Source organism: Danio aesculapii, chromosome 12, assembly GCF_903798145.1.
Source record: "Danio aesculapii chromosome 12, fDanAes4.1, whole genome shotgun sequence".
In the NCBI taxonomy this organism is placed as follows: Eukaryota; Metazoa; Chordata; class Actinopteri; order Cypriniformes; family Danionidae; genus Danio; species Danio aesculapii.
Genome location: NC_079446.1, coordinates 21,461,845 through 21,481,465, shown reverse-complemented (window position 1 = coordinate 21,481,465; position 19,621 = coordinate 21,461,845). Strand labels below are relative to the sequence as shown.

At 34.2% G+C, this 19,621-nt stretch overlaps 1 protein-coding gene across 4 annotated transcripts in view; it reads left to right on the top strand.

Annotated features, from left to right (window-relative positions):
* The window catches only part of ablim2 (actin binding LIM protein family, member 2), a 116,644-nt gene that overhangs the window by 83,260 nt on the left and 13,763 nt on the right, over positions 1-19,621 (top strand). For all 4 annotated transcript variants that reach the window (XM_056469278.1, XM_056469277.1, XM_056469276.1 and 1 more), the window contains 8 exons: positions 3,371-3,472; positions 4,289-4,342; positions 7,615-7,658; positions 9,375-9,480; positions 10,607-10,665; positions 15,614-15,671; positions 15,797-15,804; positions 16,388-16,468. In XM_056469278.1, the coding sequence (XP_056325253.1) occupies positions 3,371-3,472; positions 4,289-4,342; positions 7,615-7,658; positions 9,375-9,480; positions 10,607-10,665; positions 15,614-15,671; positions 15,797-15,804; positions 16,388-16,468 (512 nt within the window). The remainder of the gene's footprint in view (positions 1-3,370; positions 3,473-4,288; positions 4,343-7,614; positions 7,659-9,374; positions 9,481-10,606; positions 10,666-15,613; positions 15,672-15,796; positions 15,805-16,387; positions 16,469-19,621) is intronic.

Below are 19,621 nucleotides of genomic sequence, written 5' to 3'. Positions count from 1 at the left end.
CAGGTCCATAAATATGTGGACATTAACACAATTCTAACATTATTGGCTCTATACACCAACACAATGGATTTAAAATTAAAAGAACAAGATGTGCTTTAACTGCAGACAGCTTTAATTTGAAGTATTTATGTCCAAATCAGGTGAACGGTATAGGAATTACAACAGTTTGCATATGTGCCTCCCACTTGTAAAGGATCCAAAAGTAATTGGACAGAATAATAATCATAAATCAAACTTTCACTTTTTAATACTTGGTTGCAAATTCTTTGCAGTCAATTGCAACCTGAAGTCTGGAATTTGTTTCATTTCAAATCCATTGTGTTGGTGTATAGAGCCAAAAATGCCCCAAATTTTCCAAATATTTATGGACCTGTATCTGCAACTGGACCTGGAACTGTATCTATATTCTACTAGAGAACAAGAATAGAAAACTTCTATATTTACTGTTTATAAATCAGGCTACAGATTTGGGTTTTGTGGTTCTCTGCAAGAAGTCGAGAGAACGGGAACACAGTAAAGTTCACAGGACAAGATTAAAGGGGTAAATAGTTGAGCTGTAATTTCGGGTTGGTTTGCCAGGCACAGTGGCATAAACTTGGGCCTTGTGGAGTTCCAGACAACCCTTTAATGCAGCATGAAAGTACATTGAGGTTGGGTTTGGAGTGTGCTGTTTATGATTCAGTTAGCTGTCTAATTGACTTCTTATTGGTAAAGGAGCCACAATAGAGAAAATTCGGCTCTTCTTACAAATGCAAAACCTTGATCTTCCCATATCACCATCTGAGGCAAAATGAAGATTGAAGACAGAAAATACATGCTGCATTACAACCAGCGGATACAAAAGGGATTCACAATACATAAAATAGTATTTTATTGAGTTATGGGGAGCATCGAGACCTTCATTTTCCATGGTGTGCTCCATTGTTTGGTGTATTTTATGACAATGTCCTCCTCCCCCAGCTCTAGATGAGTGGAAGAATTTTCCCTGATACTGGGTGAATTTGTACTAACAGCACTGAGTGTTTAATGTGTGTTAAATGGTGTGTGCATGTGTCTGAAGGTCAGCTGCAAGTGTGTGTGAAAGAAAGAAAAGACAAAGGAGACGGAGAATGTGATAATTATATATGTAATTTGTTTGATTTTCCACCATTTTTAGGACCTGATTAACTAAAACGGGCAAATTAGGGTAAGACCGATGGGTGTGCAATATATTTCACAAAACATTATTTATTGGGTAACTAATTCACAATATATTCTCAATATGTATTTATGCTGGTACATTTATGGGTTTAGATCTGTCATAGAGTGTTAAATACAACAGTAAATGCCTTGACACATCAAGCCAACAGTCGACCATTAGACTTTGTCGGGCTGCCGGTCAGCGTCAGTTCAGCTAGTTGGTTTAGTGTGTTCCACACATCGCCGTATGACAATAACTGTGATAATGATACTAAATGCTGCTTTGTTTATGCTCTGTGTGCATTTCCTCTTCCGGTTTCCTGGAACAGTTGTTTTTTTAATCTGTGCTAATTGCTTCGGGTCGGCTTGGTGTGTTCCAGCCTTAAGGTCACCAGTAGGTGTCCTTGTTCTAGAGGGGTGGTTCACCAAATAAATGACAATTTGCTTTCAATTAATTCCCACTCATGCCATCCAAGACAGGCAGTAGGTGCCCTTTTGCTTTCAGTATAGCACTGAAGAAGATATAACCGGTCGTTCGTGATTCATACAATGTTGTAACTTCAGTTTGAGACGTGGCAGGGCACAAAATGGAAGATAATGTTTTAAATTTGAAATACATTTCCTACATTTACATACATTTACTAGAGACTATGTGATACAGAATCCTGGATATAATTAAGCTGAGTGTAAAGATATATATATATATATATATTTTTTTGTTGTGGCTACTAACTCTAACCAAGTGGGAATTATTATTAAAGAATTATTCAAATTGAATTATTTCAAATTATTATTTTTTTATATTCGTAAATATTAATTTAATTAGCTGATTCGAGCCTCAGCTGGGTCAGTTGGCATTTCTGTGTGGAATTTGCATGATCTCCCCATGTTCGCGTGGGTTTCCCCTGGGTGCTCCGGTTTCCCCCACAGTCCAAAGACATGCGGTACAGGTGAATTGGGTAAGCTAAATTGTCCGTAGTGTATGTGTGTGAATGAATGTGTATGGATGTTTCTCAGTGATGGGTTTCACCTGCAAGGGCATCCACTGCGTAAAACAAATGGTGTATAAGTTGGCGGTTCATTTCGTTGTGGCGACCCCAGATTAATAAAGGGACTAAGTTGAAAATAAAATAAAAGAATGAATGAAGCACTTAAATGGAAACACTGCAAACTCATATGTGAAAGTGAAAAATAAGGTATAGCTATTCGAAGTGTGACAGAATCTCTTGCCATTTATACCTATTTATTTTTAAACTGAAGTAAAGCACAATTGGACTGAAACAATTGCACTCAGACAATGCAAACTTAATGACATGTATAGCAGTAAATACCCTGTAGATTGATCATTACTGTGACACATGAAAAGAAAAATTAGCAAAATAAGTACTGCTACAGTGATTTAATTTCTGCACTTCCATCTTATCTGGACCTATCTGAAGGACACGGTGATGAAATCACATGATATTTGGCAGCTCTGTCAAGGTTTGCATTTCAGATGTGCTGTTACACCGTAGCTCGGAAAGCAAATGTTGTCAGGACTCCAAGAAAATCGCTCCAAGAAAATCGCTGCCCATATCTTCTAATGATAGGTCAACGTCTTAGCAGGTTAAAAGAGAGTTTGTGCGGGCACAAACTGTTAACATATCTGGCTCTTAGTGTGTAGATAAAAACAGATTCTCTCTCTCCTTTAATCTCAGTTTGGTGAAAGAGTGTGATTTAAATCATTTCCTGTGAAGATTATGACGATAGCAATGTCACAATTCAGCCTGCCAGTCATTTATATCAGTTCATATTGACTAAAAAACCAAAGCACTGGACACTTGAGTGTCTGCTGTAATATAAATGCAGCATATTTTGATTTGGTTTGATTAGATTCAGTTGTTCAAACACAAATACGTTTCATCATGATCAACAAAACGTCTTCATATCTGTGTAAAGTCAAAAATTACAATTCAATTTGAACCAGTTCAAAATGGAGCGGGATTAAGCACAAGCTTATTCAATTATTATAAATCACAGTCTTGAAATTGAAATTTTCACATTGCAAAGACAGATTTGTCATACTATGAGCTGGCTGCATTGTGAGGTTTGATAGTAGATTTAAGGCTCATTACAATGTCAGACATAAGACAACTTTTTTTGTTCTCTTTTCCTTTCGTCTCCGCGTCTGGCATGACCTTCACCCCCCGAGGTAGTGAAAGTGGGCGCAGTACCCCCAGTCTCTCCACCTACTCTGATGGCAAATCTCCATCCTCTACATATGTGGCAGCCCCACGGCATTTCCATATCCCAGGTAAGCACGAAAACTCTCTTAATAAATCAGCAGGTTTTGTCTCCCTTTCTGCGCATTTTATGAAAGAAATCTGGCAACCGGAATCATCTGTATTCATATTGTGCTTTCATTATGTTCTGTGATCTTTCTCTAAAGATCCCAATCATCAATTTTATACATTTCTAATTCATCAGTGTGCACAAATACCTATTTTTAGTACACAAAACAAACCTGTTACTATCACTGCACATGTTTAAAATAAACCTAATAATTAGTTTCATGCGTTTTCTGCCCATTTTTTGTAATGACGTCTTGTTTCCAGTGCTGGCAGAGGCTGAAACGGCTCCTAAAATGTCTCACATGTGTTACATTAAATGACTGACTTTCTTCTTGAAGTAATGGTTGCGAAGCAGACGCGAGGTTGGGATGACCTAAACAAGCCACAGAGAGACACATGCTGTCAATTATTAAGACATTATGTCATTGTAGCTACACCATTTATCTCCCTGTTATTCCTCTTAGATCATTTTAGGTGACATTACTGTCTTCCGAGATGAAAATATGATGGAGATTTCATTATTTATGTGACTCCGACTCCATATTTCAAACCCCTTTTTCATTGTTGAGGATTTTGTACAAAACAAAGCTTGATCATTGCATGCAGATCATGAACATTACATGATGACGGATGGTAATGAAATGAATAACGATATCTGGAATCTTCATATACCTCATTTACTGCCTTTTCTTTTGCCCCGACTCCATCCTCTATTAACTCATGCTTCTTTTTTTCATCTTCTTTCTTATGCTCTTGCTCTCTTTGTCTTTCATTCACAGAGACTAAAGTCAAAGATAATATCTATAGAAAGCCCCCTATCTACAAACAGCATGGTACAGTTCAGTCTCCGTATAGCCATGTTTCTTTGCATGCCGTTATGCATGGGACTGTAACCTTTGACCCTCCTTTCTGTCTGCTGGTTTCCATTTCAGCTTCAAAAAAGTAGGTCTGTAGGTTTTGCAAATCCTTGAAAAGTGTTGGATTTGACCAGGTACTTCTCACACAGTCAAACAACTGTTGGTTGTACATCTGCGAACATCTTGACCACCTCCAAAGGGTCATATTTCATGCATATTTGTCAGGTTTATTTTGAAAAGCGTTCTGGCTAGACCTGAACAATTATTAATGGTGTTTTATATGCCTATTAACTGCATATAATTGTTTTGTATGCATTTGATGTTACACATGCACTGTCATTCAAAAGTTTGAGGAGGGTAAGATTTTTTTTAAGTCTCTTATGCTTGCCAATGCTGCATTTATTTGATTTAACATTAACATTTGTTACAAATTATACAAATAAAAAAGGAAATGAGTAAAGACTTTTATTTTAATACACTTTAAAACTTTATTTTGCACAACATAGTCTCATTCTGAAAACGTAGGCCTAAATACATTTCTGGAGATTGTGAATCATGTAGACAGAAGTACGTTTGGCTGCATTTCGTCTTTAAAACGAACGCTACGGGGCGGTATGATGCCGTTCCTTTTAGCGCTTACCAGCTGTGGACGGCTTTTCCTCTGTAACCAGTTTGACCAGTAGCTCACCATGTATGTCAGCGGACTTGAGAAACAGAAAGGAGTTGACCAGGATGACAGGGTTTGAGTCTGGAGAAGAACAGTTCCAGAAAGTGGGTAAGACAAAAACAGAAGCCAAATAATAAAATAAACAAGTAAATAACAGGGTGAGAATGTGGTAAAATCAGAAAACGTGGTAAAAATCTGCCGAGGGCTTTTCTTTTTCTGGATTGCTTTTTAAAACTGTCGGTCGGGTTTAGAGAAGTTGGTGGGCGGGTCAATCAGTGCTTTTGAAAACACCATTGGTTCGGTTTAGGCAAGGAGGAGGGTGGGTCAGTCGATCGGTCAGTTAGTCAGTCATTCAGTCAGTCAAACAGCCAGTCGACAGCGGCCTCTAGTGGATTTGCGCAAGAACAGCAGGCAAGAATGGCACTCTCAAGAGAAATTTGAGATCTTAAACAGCATCCACAGCGGCCTCTGTTGGATTCGCGAAAACAAAAACTGCATAAAATGTACCTCCTGGGATGTATTTGGTGCTCTCCAGAAATTCATATGGTGGTACATTTAAAGAATGACCCTGGGTTGTTATTTATATATATCATATTAAATCTGTATTAGGAGCATTATTTTTCAGCATCCTGTCATGAATAGAATTCAAAACTAAGTTCTATCTTTACTGTCATTTTTTAAATATTAATTTATATGCATCCTTGCTAAATAAAATGATTAATTTCTTTAAAAAGCAAATATACTGACTCCAAACTTTGGTTTAATTCTTTTTTTAAGTATTTTTTTGAAAGTGTCTTGTCAAAGCATGTATTAGATTAAAAATGAAATAAAAATAGCAATGTGAAATATTATTGCAATATGATTTAAAATGTAATTTATTTATGTTATAGCAAGACTACATTTTCAGCATTATTACAGAAGTTTTTGCAGATTTTTTTTTTTGTAAATGTTCTAAAGGTCTTTACTGTTTTATTCAATTTAAAGTAATACCATACAAATATTCATAAAAACAATTATTTATTTATTCAAATATATTTTTGAAAATATCTTATTGCCAAAACATTTATCTGATTAAAAATAAGATAAGAATTATACTGGGAAATATTATTGCATTATTGCATTAAAATAACTGTATTCTGTTTAAATGCATTTGAAAATGCAATTGTCTTTCTAAATATTCTAAATATTGTATTCTATACAGTTGAAGTCAGAATGATTAACCCCCACACCCCCCACCCCCAATTAAATATGTCTTTTTCATACATTCATTCTTTTTCTTTCCGGCTTAGTCCCTTTATTAATCTAGGGTTGCCACAGAGGAATGAACCGCCTATGTCTTTTTTAAATATTTCCCAAATGATGTTTAACAGAGGAAAATAACAAAGGAAATTTTCACAGTATGTCTGATAATATTTTTTCTTCTGGAGAAAGTCTTATTTGTTTTATTTCAGCTAGAATAAAAGCAGTTACATTTTTTTTAAAACCATTTTAAGGTCAATATTATTAGCCCCTTTAAGCTATATATTTTTTCCATAGTCTACAGAACAAATCATCGTTATACAATAACCTGCCTAATTACCCTAACCTGCCTAGTTGACCTAATTAACCTATTTAAGCCTTTAAATGTCACTTTAAGCTGTATAGGAGTGTCTTCAAAAATATCTAGTCAAATATTATTTACTGTCATCATGGCAAAGATAAAAGAAATCAGTTATTAGAAATGAGTTATTAAAACTATTTTTAATAACTAATATTAATATTAAATAATATTAAAACTATTATGTTTAGACATGTGTTGAAAAAATATGCTCTCCATTAAACAGAAATTGGGGGAAAAATAAACAAGGGGGCTAATAATTCTGACTTCAACTGTATATTTAATATATATAATATTCTATATATATTTATTATATATTTTATGAAAATCTACTCACCCCAAACTCTTGAACTGTACATTTGTGTACATTTAATGTAAATAATGCCTTTGATACAATGTTTTCATCAACAAGATTTACATGTCTTTTGCAATTTTTCGCATTTGTTAATCCAGACATGGAAACAGCATTCAGAGATGATCTTTTTTTTTTGTGCGTCCATCCATACATATACTCATCTGTCAGTTGCAGTATAGTTTGACATCTGTCTGTGGTCTTGTGATTTAGAGGTTAGACAATGTTGGGTGTCTGTGTAACTCATCAGTTTGGTGAATTGTCAAAGGCATTTGTGTAACCCATTGTGATTGGTTTAAAGACATCTATAACACTAACTGTGATTGGGTGGTAGTGGAATTAATCACTGGATTTGTTTCTTTTGGCCTTTTTTTCTCCTGAACTTCACCCTGATTCAACATTGTGTTGGTTGATCACTTGCTTGTCGATTCTGTACACATTTTTTCTTGTAGCAAACACTGTGAACACTGTCAATCAAACTACTTATACTGTATATGATTTTTTGAGTGTATAACAGTATATTATTTTATATGGTTTGTGTGGTACCTTGCATGGTGTAACTGGTAACCCACTGTCAGGCAGTAAAACTGGTTTATTAGTAGATGTATTTTAATGTTTTTATTGTACTGCAGCTTCCAGAACCTCCTGGCAAGATGGTGATGATGTAGACAGAAAGGTGATTTATATATTTGTCTAAACATTCATGTGTGTATTTAGTATTATGTTTTTGTAAAATAAACATTGATTGAAGTGAATGAGACCGTAAAGGGCGCCACACACCGGATGCGCCGCTCGGCACCGCACACATGACAGTTGACAGTATCACACACCAGACGCGCACATTCGCATGGTATTTAAAAGGAAAGTAATCAGATGGCGCTCTGTGGCGTGGCAGAAATATGACAGTGTCCTGAGTCGTGGCTGAGTCTCAAGTCAATAATTTTCAGATGGCTGCGTGGTCAATATTACTTCTCACTTATTGGTAATAATGACCATGAAGCCATTGGAACCTTATTGGCTCGAGATTTCTGGATTCATTCACTTCCATTGTTTTTAGCTGTATAAACACAGCTTGTTATACTGGTTAATGTTTCAAACTTGCATTTTCTTGTTATAATATTGTAACTGTTATTTGTCATAAACACACTAGTTTGTGGAGCAATTAGTTTAATCATTCTTTGAATAGGAATAAGTTCAATACAAATCAAATAAACTCTTACAAATATATTTTCACAATAAATCAAAGTCAAATTATCAAATTGCAGTTGCAGTTTTCATTAAAAGTGTAATACATTTATATGTAATAGCTAATTAACTTTTAGCTTTAGCTCATTTTAGCAATTAGCTTGATCCTCTTGCATCTATTGGCTATATGCCATTTCATGTTTACTTCTGTTACCTTTAAAATGTGATTACTTTTTGTTTATGATTATGTAATCAAAACATAATTGTAATCATAATATGATTACGATTTATTTTAAACTAAAATATATTTAAAGGGCACCTAGGTTACCCCTTTTTTCAGATTTATTATGAATCTTTTGTGTCTCCAGAATGTCTCTATAAAGTTTCAGCTCAAAACACCCATCAGATTTTTTATTATACCTTTTATAAGATTCTATTTTATACATTTTTGCACCGCGTGGCGGTTTTGCTGTCCCGGTTGCTTTGCGCTCGTCCTCTCTTGTTGATATGATTATACATGTGACTACCGGGACATGTTTATACGCAGCTGTCAATCAATTCGGTGGGCGGGGGGACCTCACTCCTACGTCAAGTTGCGGTCGATCTGAAAACAGCTCCAATTGGTCCACCGTTTTTATGTTGTTAAATTGAAAAATAAGGACTGGGTGTGTTTATATCACTATACCCACACAAATGTCTGTCCAAACAGCTTGAAAAGTAGATTTTTCACCATAGGTGCCCTTTAAAGTAATTTCTCTTAAAACATTTGAACTTAAAATAAAATACCTAATAACACATTACAATTGAAACAACAATCAACTTCCATGTGCTTTAGTCAAATCTAAAAAAAAAATCTTTTTCCATGTAAAACTTGATTCAAAATATATATTTCTACAATTTGATAATATATGTGGCCTTTTATTATATTATTTCAGTTTGTATAAATATATAATTGAAGACTTGAAATACACTATAAGACAATTCACTTATAACTGGAGATTTAATCAAACCTTATGGACATTATTCGAGGTTTTATAATAATACAATTTTAGTAATAACCTTTGTTTTAACTACAAATACAATAGTTAATTAATCAATAGTTAGGGTTTCTTTGTTAAAATCATAGTTAATATCCATAAAGTTATATGTTTTCCATTCTATATTTCAATCTTATTATTTGGTATGTATAACATTTGTTTGTCAATAGACAAGGACCAGTTGGATGAACCTGAAGACTGAGATTGATGGACAGTCTCCAGAGCTGGACCCCAGGACCTCCACACACAGCCTGCCCACTGATATGTCACAACCCAGTGAGTAGACGATCTACAAATCTATTGAATACAAACGTAAAGTCATGTCAGGTCAATCAGCAGCCATTTTGTAACATCCCTGATTAGCTTGTTCTATGATGGTAAATTAAATATTGATTTTCTTTGCCATAAAGACAGTACATACAGTATTATTTTACTAGTTATTTTGCAAGATATTCAACTTAATGGCTTAATCAGGTTAATTAGGTTAACTAGGAAAGTTAATTATAGAAATTATAAATTAATTAATCTAGAAGTCATAGCCAAAAAAAAAATTATTCTTAAGGGGGGTAATAACATTGACTTTAGGTGTTTTAACATTATTTATTTATTTATTTATTTATTGTAATTAATTATATTATTTATTTTAATAATTAAATTTTTTGTAATTAATTATTTATTTTATTTATTTATTGTAATTAATTATTTAATTTATTAATTAAATTTTAATTTTATTTATTTATTTATTGTAATTAATTAATTATTTTATTTATTTATTTATTTATTGTAATAGATTGTTTTAATTTAATTTTAATTTATTTATTTATTTATTTATTGTAATTCATTAATTTATTGTAATTAATTATTTAATTTATTTAATAATTTATTTTTGTAATTAATTAATTTATTTATTTATTTATTTATTTATTGTAATTAATTATTTAATTTAATAATTTAATTTAATTTTATTTTATTTTATTTTATTTTATTTTATTTTATTTTATTTTATTTTATTGTAATTAATTAATTAATTTATTCATTGTAATTAAATATTTAATATAATTTAATAATTATATTTTATTTATTTATTGTAATAAATAAATTAATTATTTTATTTACTTGTTTATTTATTAATTTATACAAAAGAAAGATATAAAGCTAACAGGAAAATAGGAAATACTGTGAATAATTTCTTTCTCTGTTAAATAACACTTGGGAAATATTTGTAAAAGAGTTCAAAATTCTTTAAAAACTGTATATACAGAAAAACTAAATATTCCAATATCAATATTTTCCCTGTCATATTTTTCAGCCTTGTCATATTTAGTGTAATCATTTCTTGTGTTCTACTGTCAGAGTGTTGCTAGAGTAAAAAGTCCTTAAATCATCCAACTCTGCTTTACAGACTTTCCATATAATAAGTCTGCTTCCCTGCCAGGATATGGGCGGAACGGCATATACAAGGTAAACTTCCTAAGGCTTGCACACAAACACAGCCCCCCGCAAACCTTTTAACACTCCATCTGTCAGTGATTTTGGGGAATGTATGTAAGCTGTGGTCACAAATGCTGTCATTGACGCTCTCAGCGATGAAGAATGCTGTTTGATCCTAGTTGGATTTGTCAAACCCAGCTGCTGCTGGGACACGGAGGACTGTTGCATTTGCACACATCATGGACACATCAGTTGGTGTGGAGATTTAGCTGACGAAGCAATAATATTTAGAGTGTTTGCCTGTGCTGGTGTGTAGTTAAAATGTGTCTTATTCGCTCTCTCTGGCTGTTTGTTTTACTTTGAACTGGAAATCTGGCTCTCTTAATGGATAATCCTCAGTGTTGAAGATGTGCTTCGACAGCAGAAATGCCAGACACAGTGTTTATTAAAAATCTGCTCCAGATCTATTATTATGCATGCAGAGTGTCATTTTTGTTTGGGAATGAACTGAAAGCTTCACCTCTACACTAGGTGGCAGTGTTTTGAAACAATTCTTTGTAACTTCTAGAACAAAAGATCCTTTTCACAAGACAGTGATGAAGTGTAAAAGTGTCATCAGCATCTTTAATCCTCAGAAGTTTTTACTGTTTTGCTATTTCAAAAAAAAAATAAAAATAATAATATATATATATATATATATATATATATATATATATATATATATATATATATATATATATATATACACACACAACTGAAGTCAAAATTATTAGCCCCCCTAAATCATTAGCTCCCTGTTTAATTTTTTTTTTCAATTTCTGTTTAACTGATAGAAGATTTTTTTTCCTCACATTTGTAAACATAATAGTTTGTATTACTCATCTCTAATAACTGATTTATTTTATCTTTGCCATCATGACAGTAAATAATATTTGACTAGATATTTTTAAGACACTTCTATACAGTGACATTTAAAGGCTTAACTAGGTTAATTAGGTTAATTAGGTTAACTAGGTAGGTGAGGGTTATTAGGCAAGTTAGTGTATCACGGTGGTTTGTTCTGTTGACTATTGAAAAAATATACAGCTTAAAGGGGTTAATAATTTTGTCCTTAAAATTGTTTTAAAAAAATTTAAAACTGCTTTTATTTCAGCAGAAATAAAACAAATACGACAAATGCGAAGAAAAAATTGACATACTTAGAAAAATATATATATAAACTGTGGTGGACGAAGTACACAAATTGGGCATATGAGTAAAAGTACTATAAATAAAAATAAAATATTACTCCAGTCTTTTTTTCAATAATACTTGAGTTCTAAAGTACTTGATTTATAATTTACTTAAGTAATGAATGAAAAAGTACTTACTAATGAATGTTTAATGTAATTACGAAAACTTGTCTTACTCTGATAGTTCATAAAAATTCAAGTGAAAACTAACTTTGGCTGATCATTTGAATCATTGAGGCTATTATTAGAGACTTACTTTGAACGGATCGTTTGAGTAAGTGAGCAGTTTACAGGAGACTCACAATGAACAGATCATTTGAATCAAGGAGTTGATTACTGGAGACTCCCACTGAACTAATAATTTTAATCAGTGAGTTGATTATTAGACGCTCACCCTGAACAGATCATTTGAATCAGTGAGTTGTTTACTGTAGACCCAGTCAGAACGGATCATTTGAATCAATGAGTTGATTACTGGACTTTCACTCTGAACTGATCTTTTTAATCAATGAGTTGATTACTGGAGCCTCACAATGAACAAATCATTAGAATCAGCAAGTTGTTAACTGGAGATTCACTCTGAACAGATAATTTAAATCAGTTGTTGACTCATGAACAGATGTCAGTACAATTCACAAGTAAAAAGAAGTAAAAGTTTCTTATGATAAAAGTACTTTGATAATATCCAGACACTTAAAATATGTACTTAAAGGTGCAGTAGGTGATGTGCCACAATGCTAATCGGTTAGCATAAATCTCTGAAACACAGTCGCTCCCCTGCCATCCAAAGCCAAGCCTCCAAAGCCAAGCCAAGCTTTATTAATAAGCCATACTTACATGCTATTTCTGGCTGAATATTCACAGCAGCATGGTAAACAATACAGGGAGCGTGTCACAGGCTGTCATTGTTCAAAAATGAACCAATGTGATGTGAATAGAAAAACCAACTTCACCTCAGTAAAGCAGGCTAGGTGGAATAGCGCTATTTACTCATGTATTGCTGTTAAACTAAATAAAACTTTACATTATCGATGCTGTAAAAGGTCCCTTATAAAATTGAAAATATTCACATCAATCTATCGCTGGAAGATTTCAGTGGCTGAACAACACTTCTGTGCATATAACCCATTCATAACAACACAATCTACATCAGCTTTGCATGACTAAAATGGTTTTAAAACATAACATCACCTGTCTAAAAGAAGTACTTCAGCCATGGGGTAATCCTTCCTCCAGCGTGTAAAAGTAACTCCAATATTGATTCAAATTTTTAAAAAGTTTTCATTCAGCATGTTTTTACCGCTTGCGCGTGGTCTCTCTCTCTCATCAACGTGCAGCGCGTGTACGCACAAATGACGGCGCTACATACAAACAGGTGCGCAGTAGTTCAAATCTGCATTTGCTGACAGTTTGAGCTACTTATCAGAATTATGGGAGATGTCGGCCTGAAACTATTTTAATTGGATGAACATTTTTTAGTCTTATGCCTTACCCAGAATATAAAAATACATATAGATACATTTAGATCATTTACTTTAATTATTACTATTGGAATGTGAAAAGACTTTCAACCAGCACCACAAAAAATGTTTCTGAAGACAATCACCTACTGCACCTTTAAGTAGTGACATTAAAACACTTAGTTACTGTCCACCACTGCAAAAAAAAGTATGTTAGACAATGTTGGGTCGTTTATACAACATTCATAAAGCCATCATTTGTATTATATTATCTTTGCATCAAATTACAAACAAAAAATAAAGAAAAAATTACGCTTTTTTGAGGTGTTTGTAATGCAGCATCTGTGGATGGGACAGCATATTTGACATTGTTCTCTTTTCTGACTGCCATTATCACAGTTTTTGTCCATTCTTTGAAAGTCATGAAAGCACTATTGTGCAGTTTTTCTTTTGTCATTTGAGCAAATTGGGAAACAAAAAATATATATTTCTGATACTCTCCTATACACTGCCCTCTAAGTTTACCCAATTATGATGACTTCTGCTGCTGAGAAACATGGACATGTGAAAAGGTCTATATGAATAGCTTAAAAACACAAGTATTACCCATTGTTTATGTCTAATGTGGTTTGACTTAGTTGCATATTTCAACTTTTTAGAAAGGCATGTGAAACCAAAAGCTGGTCATAGGTCAATATTTATAACTATATATACAGGAAAGCTTCAGCCCTAAGGATTCAATCCTCTGTCTGTGCTAGACTTTAACCTTTCACCTCAGGAAATGAAAGGAAAACTTTCACAGTTTCACAGCAGCCGCTCTGTTCAAACATTATATTGTTAGTCTCAACTAATAGTAGCATAAATAAATGAAGGTATGGTGGAATAAACTTTTACCGTGACCTTCTTATAACCAGACATTGATCTTTTGAAACATAAAATGCACCCTGTTTGTTTTCATTTCTTTAAGAATTTTACATCTGTAGACCACAAAACCAGTCATAATTGTCTTTTTTTTGTGAATTGAGATCTGTCCATCATATGAAAGCAGAATAAATAAGCGTTCTATTAATGTCAATGACAATAGAAACTAAATTTGGCTGAGATACAACTATTTAGAAATCCTAAATTCAAGAGTTCAGAAAAATAAAAATACAGAAAAAATGGCTTTAAAATTTCTAAATTAAGTTCTTAATGCGTATTACTAATCAGAAATTGATTTTTTTGAATATTTACGGTCGAAAATGTACACCATGTCTTCGTGAAACATGATATTTACTTAATATTCTGATGATTTTTGGCAATAATTATAATCATTTTGACCCATGCAATGTATTTTTGTCTACTGGCAAAAATATAGTTGTGCAACAAAAGACTAGTATGATTTGGTGAATGCTTTAATCCAAAGTGACTTACAAATGAGAACAAGTAATTAAAAGTAACAAAAGAACAACCTGTAAAGACATTTCTCAGTTAGTCTAACGCAGTACACAAATGTTATAAATATACTGCTCAAAAAAATAAAGGCAACACTTGGAGTTACATTGAGTTAAGTGTTCCCTTTATTTTTGAACAGTATACATTACCACACTGTAAAAAATAAATCCGTAAAATTTATGGTAAAAAAACGGAAGCTGTGGTTGCCAGTAGTTTACCGTTAAAAATACGGTACAAACCGTAAAAGTAATTTCTCATTTTTACGGTAAACTACCGTATTTAATTAATTTATAGAGGTAATATGTCTATATTTTAAATTACCAGCATCTACACATCTTTTGTTACACAGTTAGACATGTTAGCACAGCCATATGCAGGTGGTGATGCGAAAGTTACATAATGAACCAAAGCTCATCACAAACAACTTTTCCCACAAGCAGAAAAGTGTATCGCTGTATAGAAGGTGCTCAGTGTCATTCACAGTATGGTAAACCCCAGTATGGTAACGCATAAAATTAAAGTCATGAAATAAACATTGTTTATTAACATTAGATGTAACATAAATCTCTAATGTACATAACTGATGGGGAAACAACTAAAAAGATCCATAGTAATGTCAACAAAAAGTATAAAAAGGGATGTGCCATGCGGGGAATTCTGGGAAAGTCAATTTACGGTTATTCGCCATATATATTAAGGAAACATACTGTTAACCAGGTTACGGATTTGTACTGTAGCATTTTTACAGTTTTTTACTGTTGAAATCACGGCTATTTTTTTACCGTGCACACATTCAGCTTTGAATAAACATGTTCTGACTAGAGTTAATTAAATAGTTTTGCTTTTCTCTAGGCAGCTGATCTTGGTGAGGATGAGGCAGACCATGATTCATCCTGGAGTGGAATGAGAGGTGAGTTTGTATTTAACTTATAGATACTAAATGAGACGCATTTGTACCACAAAAGATTATTGGTTGTAATTTCTGTTACTTTTTCTCTTTTTTCCAATCTCTTCCTGTTTTCCATCCCATTTCAGAGTACAAGGTAAGATCTAGTGTTTTTAAGGGAATGCTGTAGCTTTTCAAGTCAACGACCTCAAAAGAGGTTGCTGACTGTTCTTATATGAAAATAACAAAGCACAACTAACCAGTATTATATTCAAATTTACTTTCAATTGTAACTGGATTTGGTTTTAAGATGATATCAATGGTATTAATTGACATGAATAGAAAAATTGTACATTGTTTCCATCCAGCTTATGCTATTTTAAAGGTTTAAGCAAGTGGTGTCTAAACTCAGTCCTTGCAGATTTTAGGTCCAACTTACCTCAACACAGCTGCAAGGATGTTTCTAGAAAGCCTAGTAAGAGCTTGATTAGCTAGCCCAGGTGTGTCTGATTGGGGTTGGAACTAAACTTTGCAGGACACCGGCCCTCCAGGACCGAGTTTGGACACCCCTGGTTTAAGCAGTGTTAGTTCCCATGACAGTTTTGAAAAATACTGCAAACGTTCGAAAGCACAGCATTTCTTAAAAGTATACATTTATTAAAAAATCTCATATTGAGCCTAGACCATTGAATACTAGCATGTGTATTGTGTAATTGTGTCTTTCATATGCATGTTTACAGGTGTACCCCTATGACGTGCTAGCTGTGTCCCACAGAGTCCGAGTAAAACTACCACGTGACGTGGACCGCACCAGACTGGAGGTAATGCTTTATTAGAACTTCAACTACACCGTTTTCCTGTCCTTCTGTTACTTCCCTATGTGGTTTATTCTTGGATTCATACTGTGCTTTCAATGCTGTAGATGATTTGTCTCAGATCTTCAGAATTGTGGCTCCTTAGCAACTGTCACTTGCCAAGGATCATCCAGTGGCCACTTAACTGAGATTTAACTACATTTAACTGACAATTAATAACAGATTTATTCAGTGTCACGTTAATTAGATATTCACCCTATTGCTGGCTGCTTTAAAAGCACAGCAGTATGAATCTTTAAATCTGTTATGAATTGTTAGTTTCGAATCAGTATCAAATTGGCAAGGTCATGTAAATTCCAGCAACAGGGCTTTGTTACATCATTACTGTTTCGAATTGTTTAAAAAATTCAATGGTTCTCCATTGGGGGGTGGGGGGGATTACTCACACTCTGAGTAATTCCATAAAATCCAGCAGTTTCATTCAGATCACCCCCCCCCCCCCCCCATTGGAGAAACACTGAACAGGCTTGATAATTTTTACCAAAACTCTGATAAGTTTTATGATTACAAAAGTATGCATATTTTGCAGAAAATTACATTTAACAATATTAGATAAGCCTCAATATTTATTGCATTTAGTTTTGACCAGGTATCCCTACACTGTAAAATGGTAATGACAAAAAAGTCAAGACAACAGATATTTTATGTTGCTTTAACTTATTTGAATCAGAATCAGAATCAGAAAGAGCTTTATTGCCAGGTATGTTCACACATACGAGGAATTTGTTTTCGTGACAGAGCTTCTACAGTGCAACAGGAGAACAGAGACAGGACAAAAAACAGATAATAAATATATATTTAAAAAATACAAGTAAGTAGTGAAGGCAAATATACAAATTGACAAGTGTATGTACAGCTATATTACTATATACAATGTTGTATGTGCAGCTGTTATGTGCAAATTGGCATGTAAGTGTGTGGTTAAATAAGTGTATATGTGTATAAAAGTGTATAGCAAGTATTGATGTTGGTTCCACAATTATTATCATCAAGTGTTCATGAGATGGATTGCCTGAGGGAAGAAACTGTTTCTGTGTCGGGCTGTTCTGGTGCGCAGTGCTCTGTAGCGTCGACCAGAAGGTAAAAGTTCAAAGAGGCAGTGTGCTGGGTGTGAGGGGTCCAAAGTGATTTTGGCAGCCCTTCTGCTTGCTCTGGATAAGTACAGTTCTTGGGAAGTAGGAAGGGTTGTACCAGTGATTCGCTCAGCTGTCCAAACTATTCGACGTAGTCTTTGGAGGTCGTATTTAGTAACTGAGCTAAACCAGACAGTTATTGATGTGCAGATGACTGATTCAATGATGGAGGTGTAGAACTGTTTCAGCAGCTCCTTTGGGAGGTTGAACTTCCTCAGCTGACGAAGAAAGTAGAGCCTCTGTTGAGCTTTTTTGACAATGGAGTCAATGTAAGTGTCCCACTTCAGGTCCTGAGAGATGGTGGTGCCCAGGAACCTGAATGACTCCACTGCTGCCACAATGCTGTCCATGATGCTCAGTGGGGGGAGAGCAGGGGGGTTTCTCCTGAAGTCCACTATCATCTCCACTGTTTTGAGCGTGTTGAGCTCCAGGTTGTTGTGACTGCACCAGACAGCCAACTCCTTAACCTCCTGTCTGTAAGCAGACTCATCACCGTCCTGAATGAGGCCGATAAGTGTGGATAAGTTATTCAGGTTTCAACAAATTTTTCAAAAGTTATGCAAAGTTTAACTTAACACTTTTAGTCAGTTTGATTGATTAGTATCGTAAGTTAAGATGACTAGAAATGTTTCTTTGATTCAAGTGAAAAGGTTAAGTCAGCAAGATTTTTTAGAGTGTTGCGTGCTCTGTTTTAAAGCCTCAAAAAACTTTATTTCTCACATTAATTGTAACCACAAAGTGAAAATACTCCCTATACTCGCTATTTACTCAGCCTTCTGTGGTTTCAAATCTTTATTTCCTTGTTCTGTCGAACACAAAAGAAGATATTTTGAGGAATGTGTAAACTGCTAGCCATTTGCATTCATAGTAGGAAAAAATACTATAGAAGTCAATGGGTGTTGGTTTCATTAAGACATCTTCTTGAGGAAAGAAACTCAAACATTTTTGGAACAAATGGAGGGTGAGTAAATGATGACAGAATTTCCATTTTTGGGTAAACTATCCCTTATGACGAGTACCGACTGCATGATTTTCAAAGTAGTCATGTCACAGATGTTTTCATACTGCATGACTATCTTGGGTAGTATTTCATCGCTGCTTCGTTTACACTGCGAGATGGATCGGCGAAAGGGAGTTTCACACTGCACATCTTTACAATAGGAAGAATCACTGACAACTTTGTCCAAATTACATCTCACAACACACGCGAGAAGTGACATAGAAACCGTGCGAGGTCGCTTAGTATATCTTTTGTCATTAACTACCTAATGAGAAAGAAGGGAATTAGCAATTTCTACTCAACTTTTTTTTTTATTTGACCCATTTATGGTATTGCTCAGATGACACGCCAAACAGACACGGGTGCTCCTGCCAAATTTCCACTAGTTTTTCCACTAGTTAGTCCAAATAAACTGAAAATACGTGCTTTTAACTTCTCCTCCAACCTCCTGCTGGCCTGCAGATACCCATACTAGTGGATGTGGATGCTGCTCTCTCTCATTGGCAGTAGGTAATCGCGGATGTTATTTTCAATCAGATCACATTCACACGGCATAATATGAATCACTGCCAGGTTCAGATATTGAGCATGCCAAATATCTCACAGGTGTCGGCGACTCTTTGGCGATTCTCTCAGATTGCGTCTATGATAGTTCACACTGTGGGATTGTTACTCACATGAACGAGCACCGACATGTCAGTGATTTCTCAAAACCTGTCGGCGAGTCAAAATTTGACCTAAAATCATGCAGTCTAAACTCTGCATTAGGGCATGAAAGAATAACATCAATGTCCCTACAGCAAGGGCTGTTTTGCATTCAATAAATCATTCATTTAAGAATGGACAAAAGTCCCTCACTTATTTTTGAAAAAAAAAAAAAAAACATAGGTTCATTCTAAAAATGTACCCCTATATACATTTCTGGAGATCGCAAATTATATAGCCAGAGAAACGAATGGTCGCATT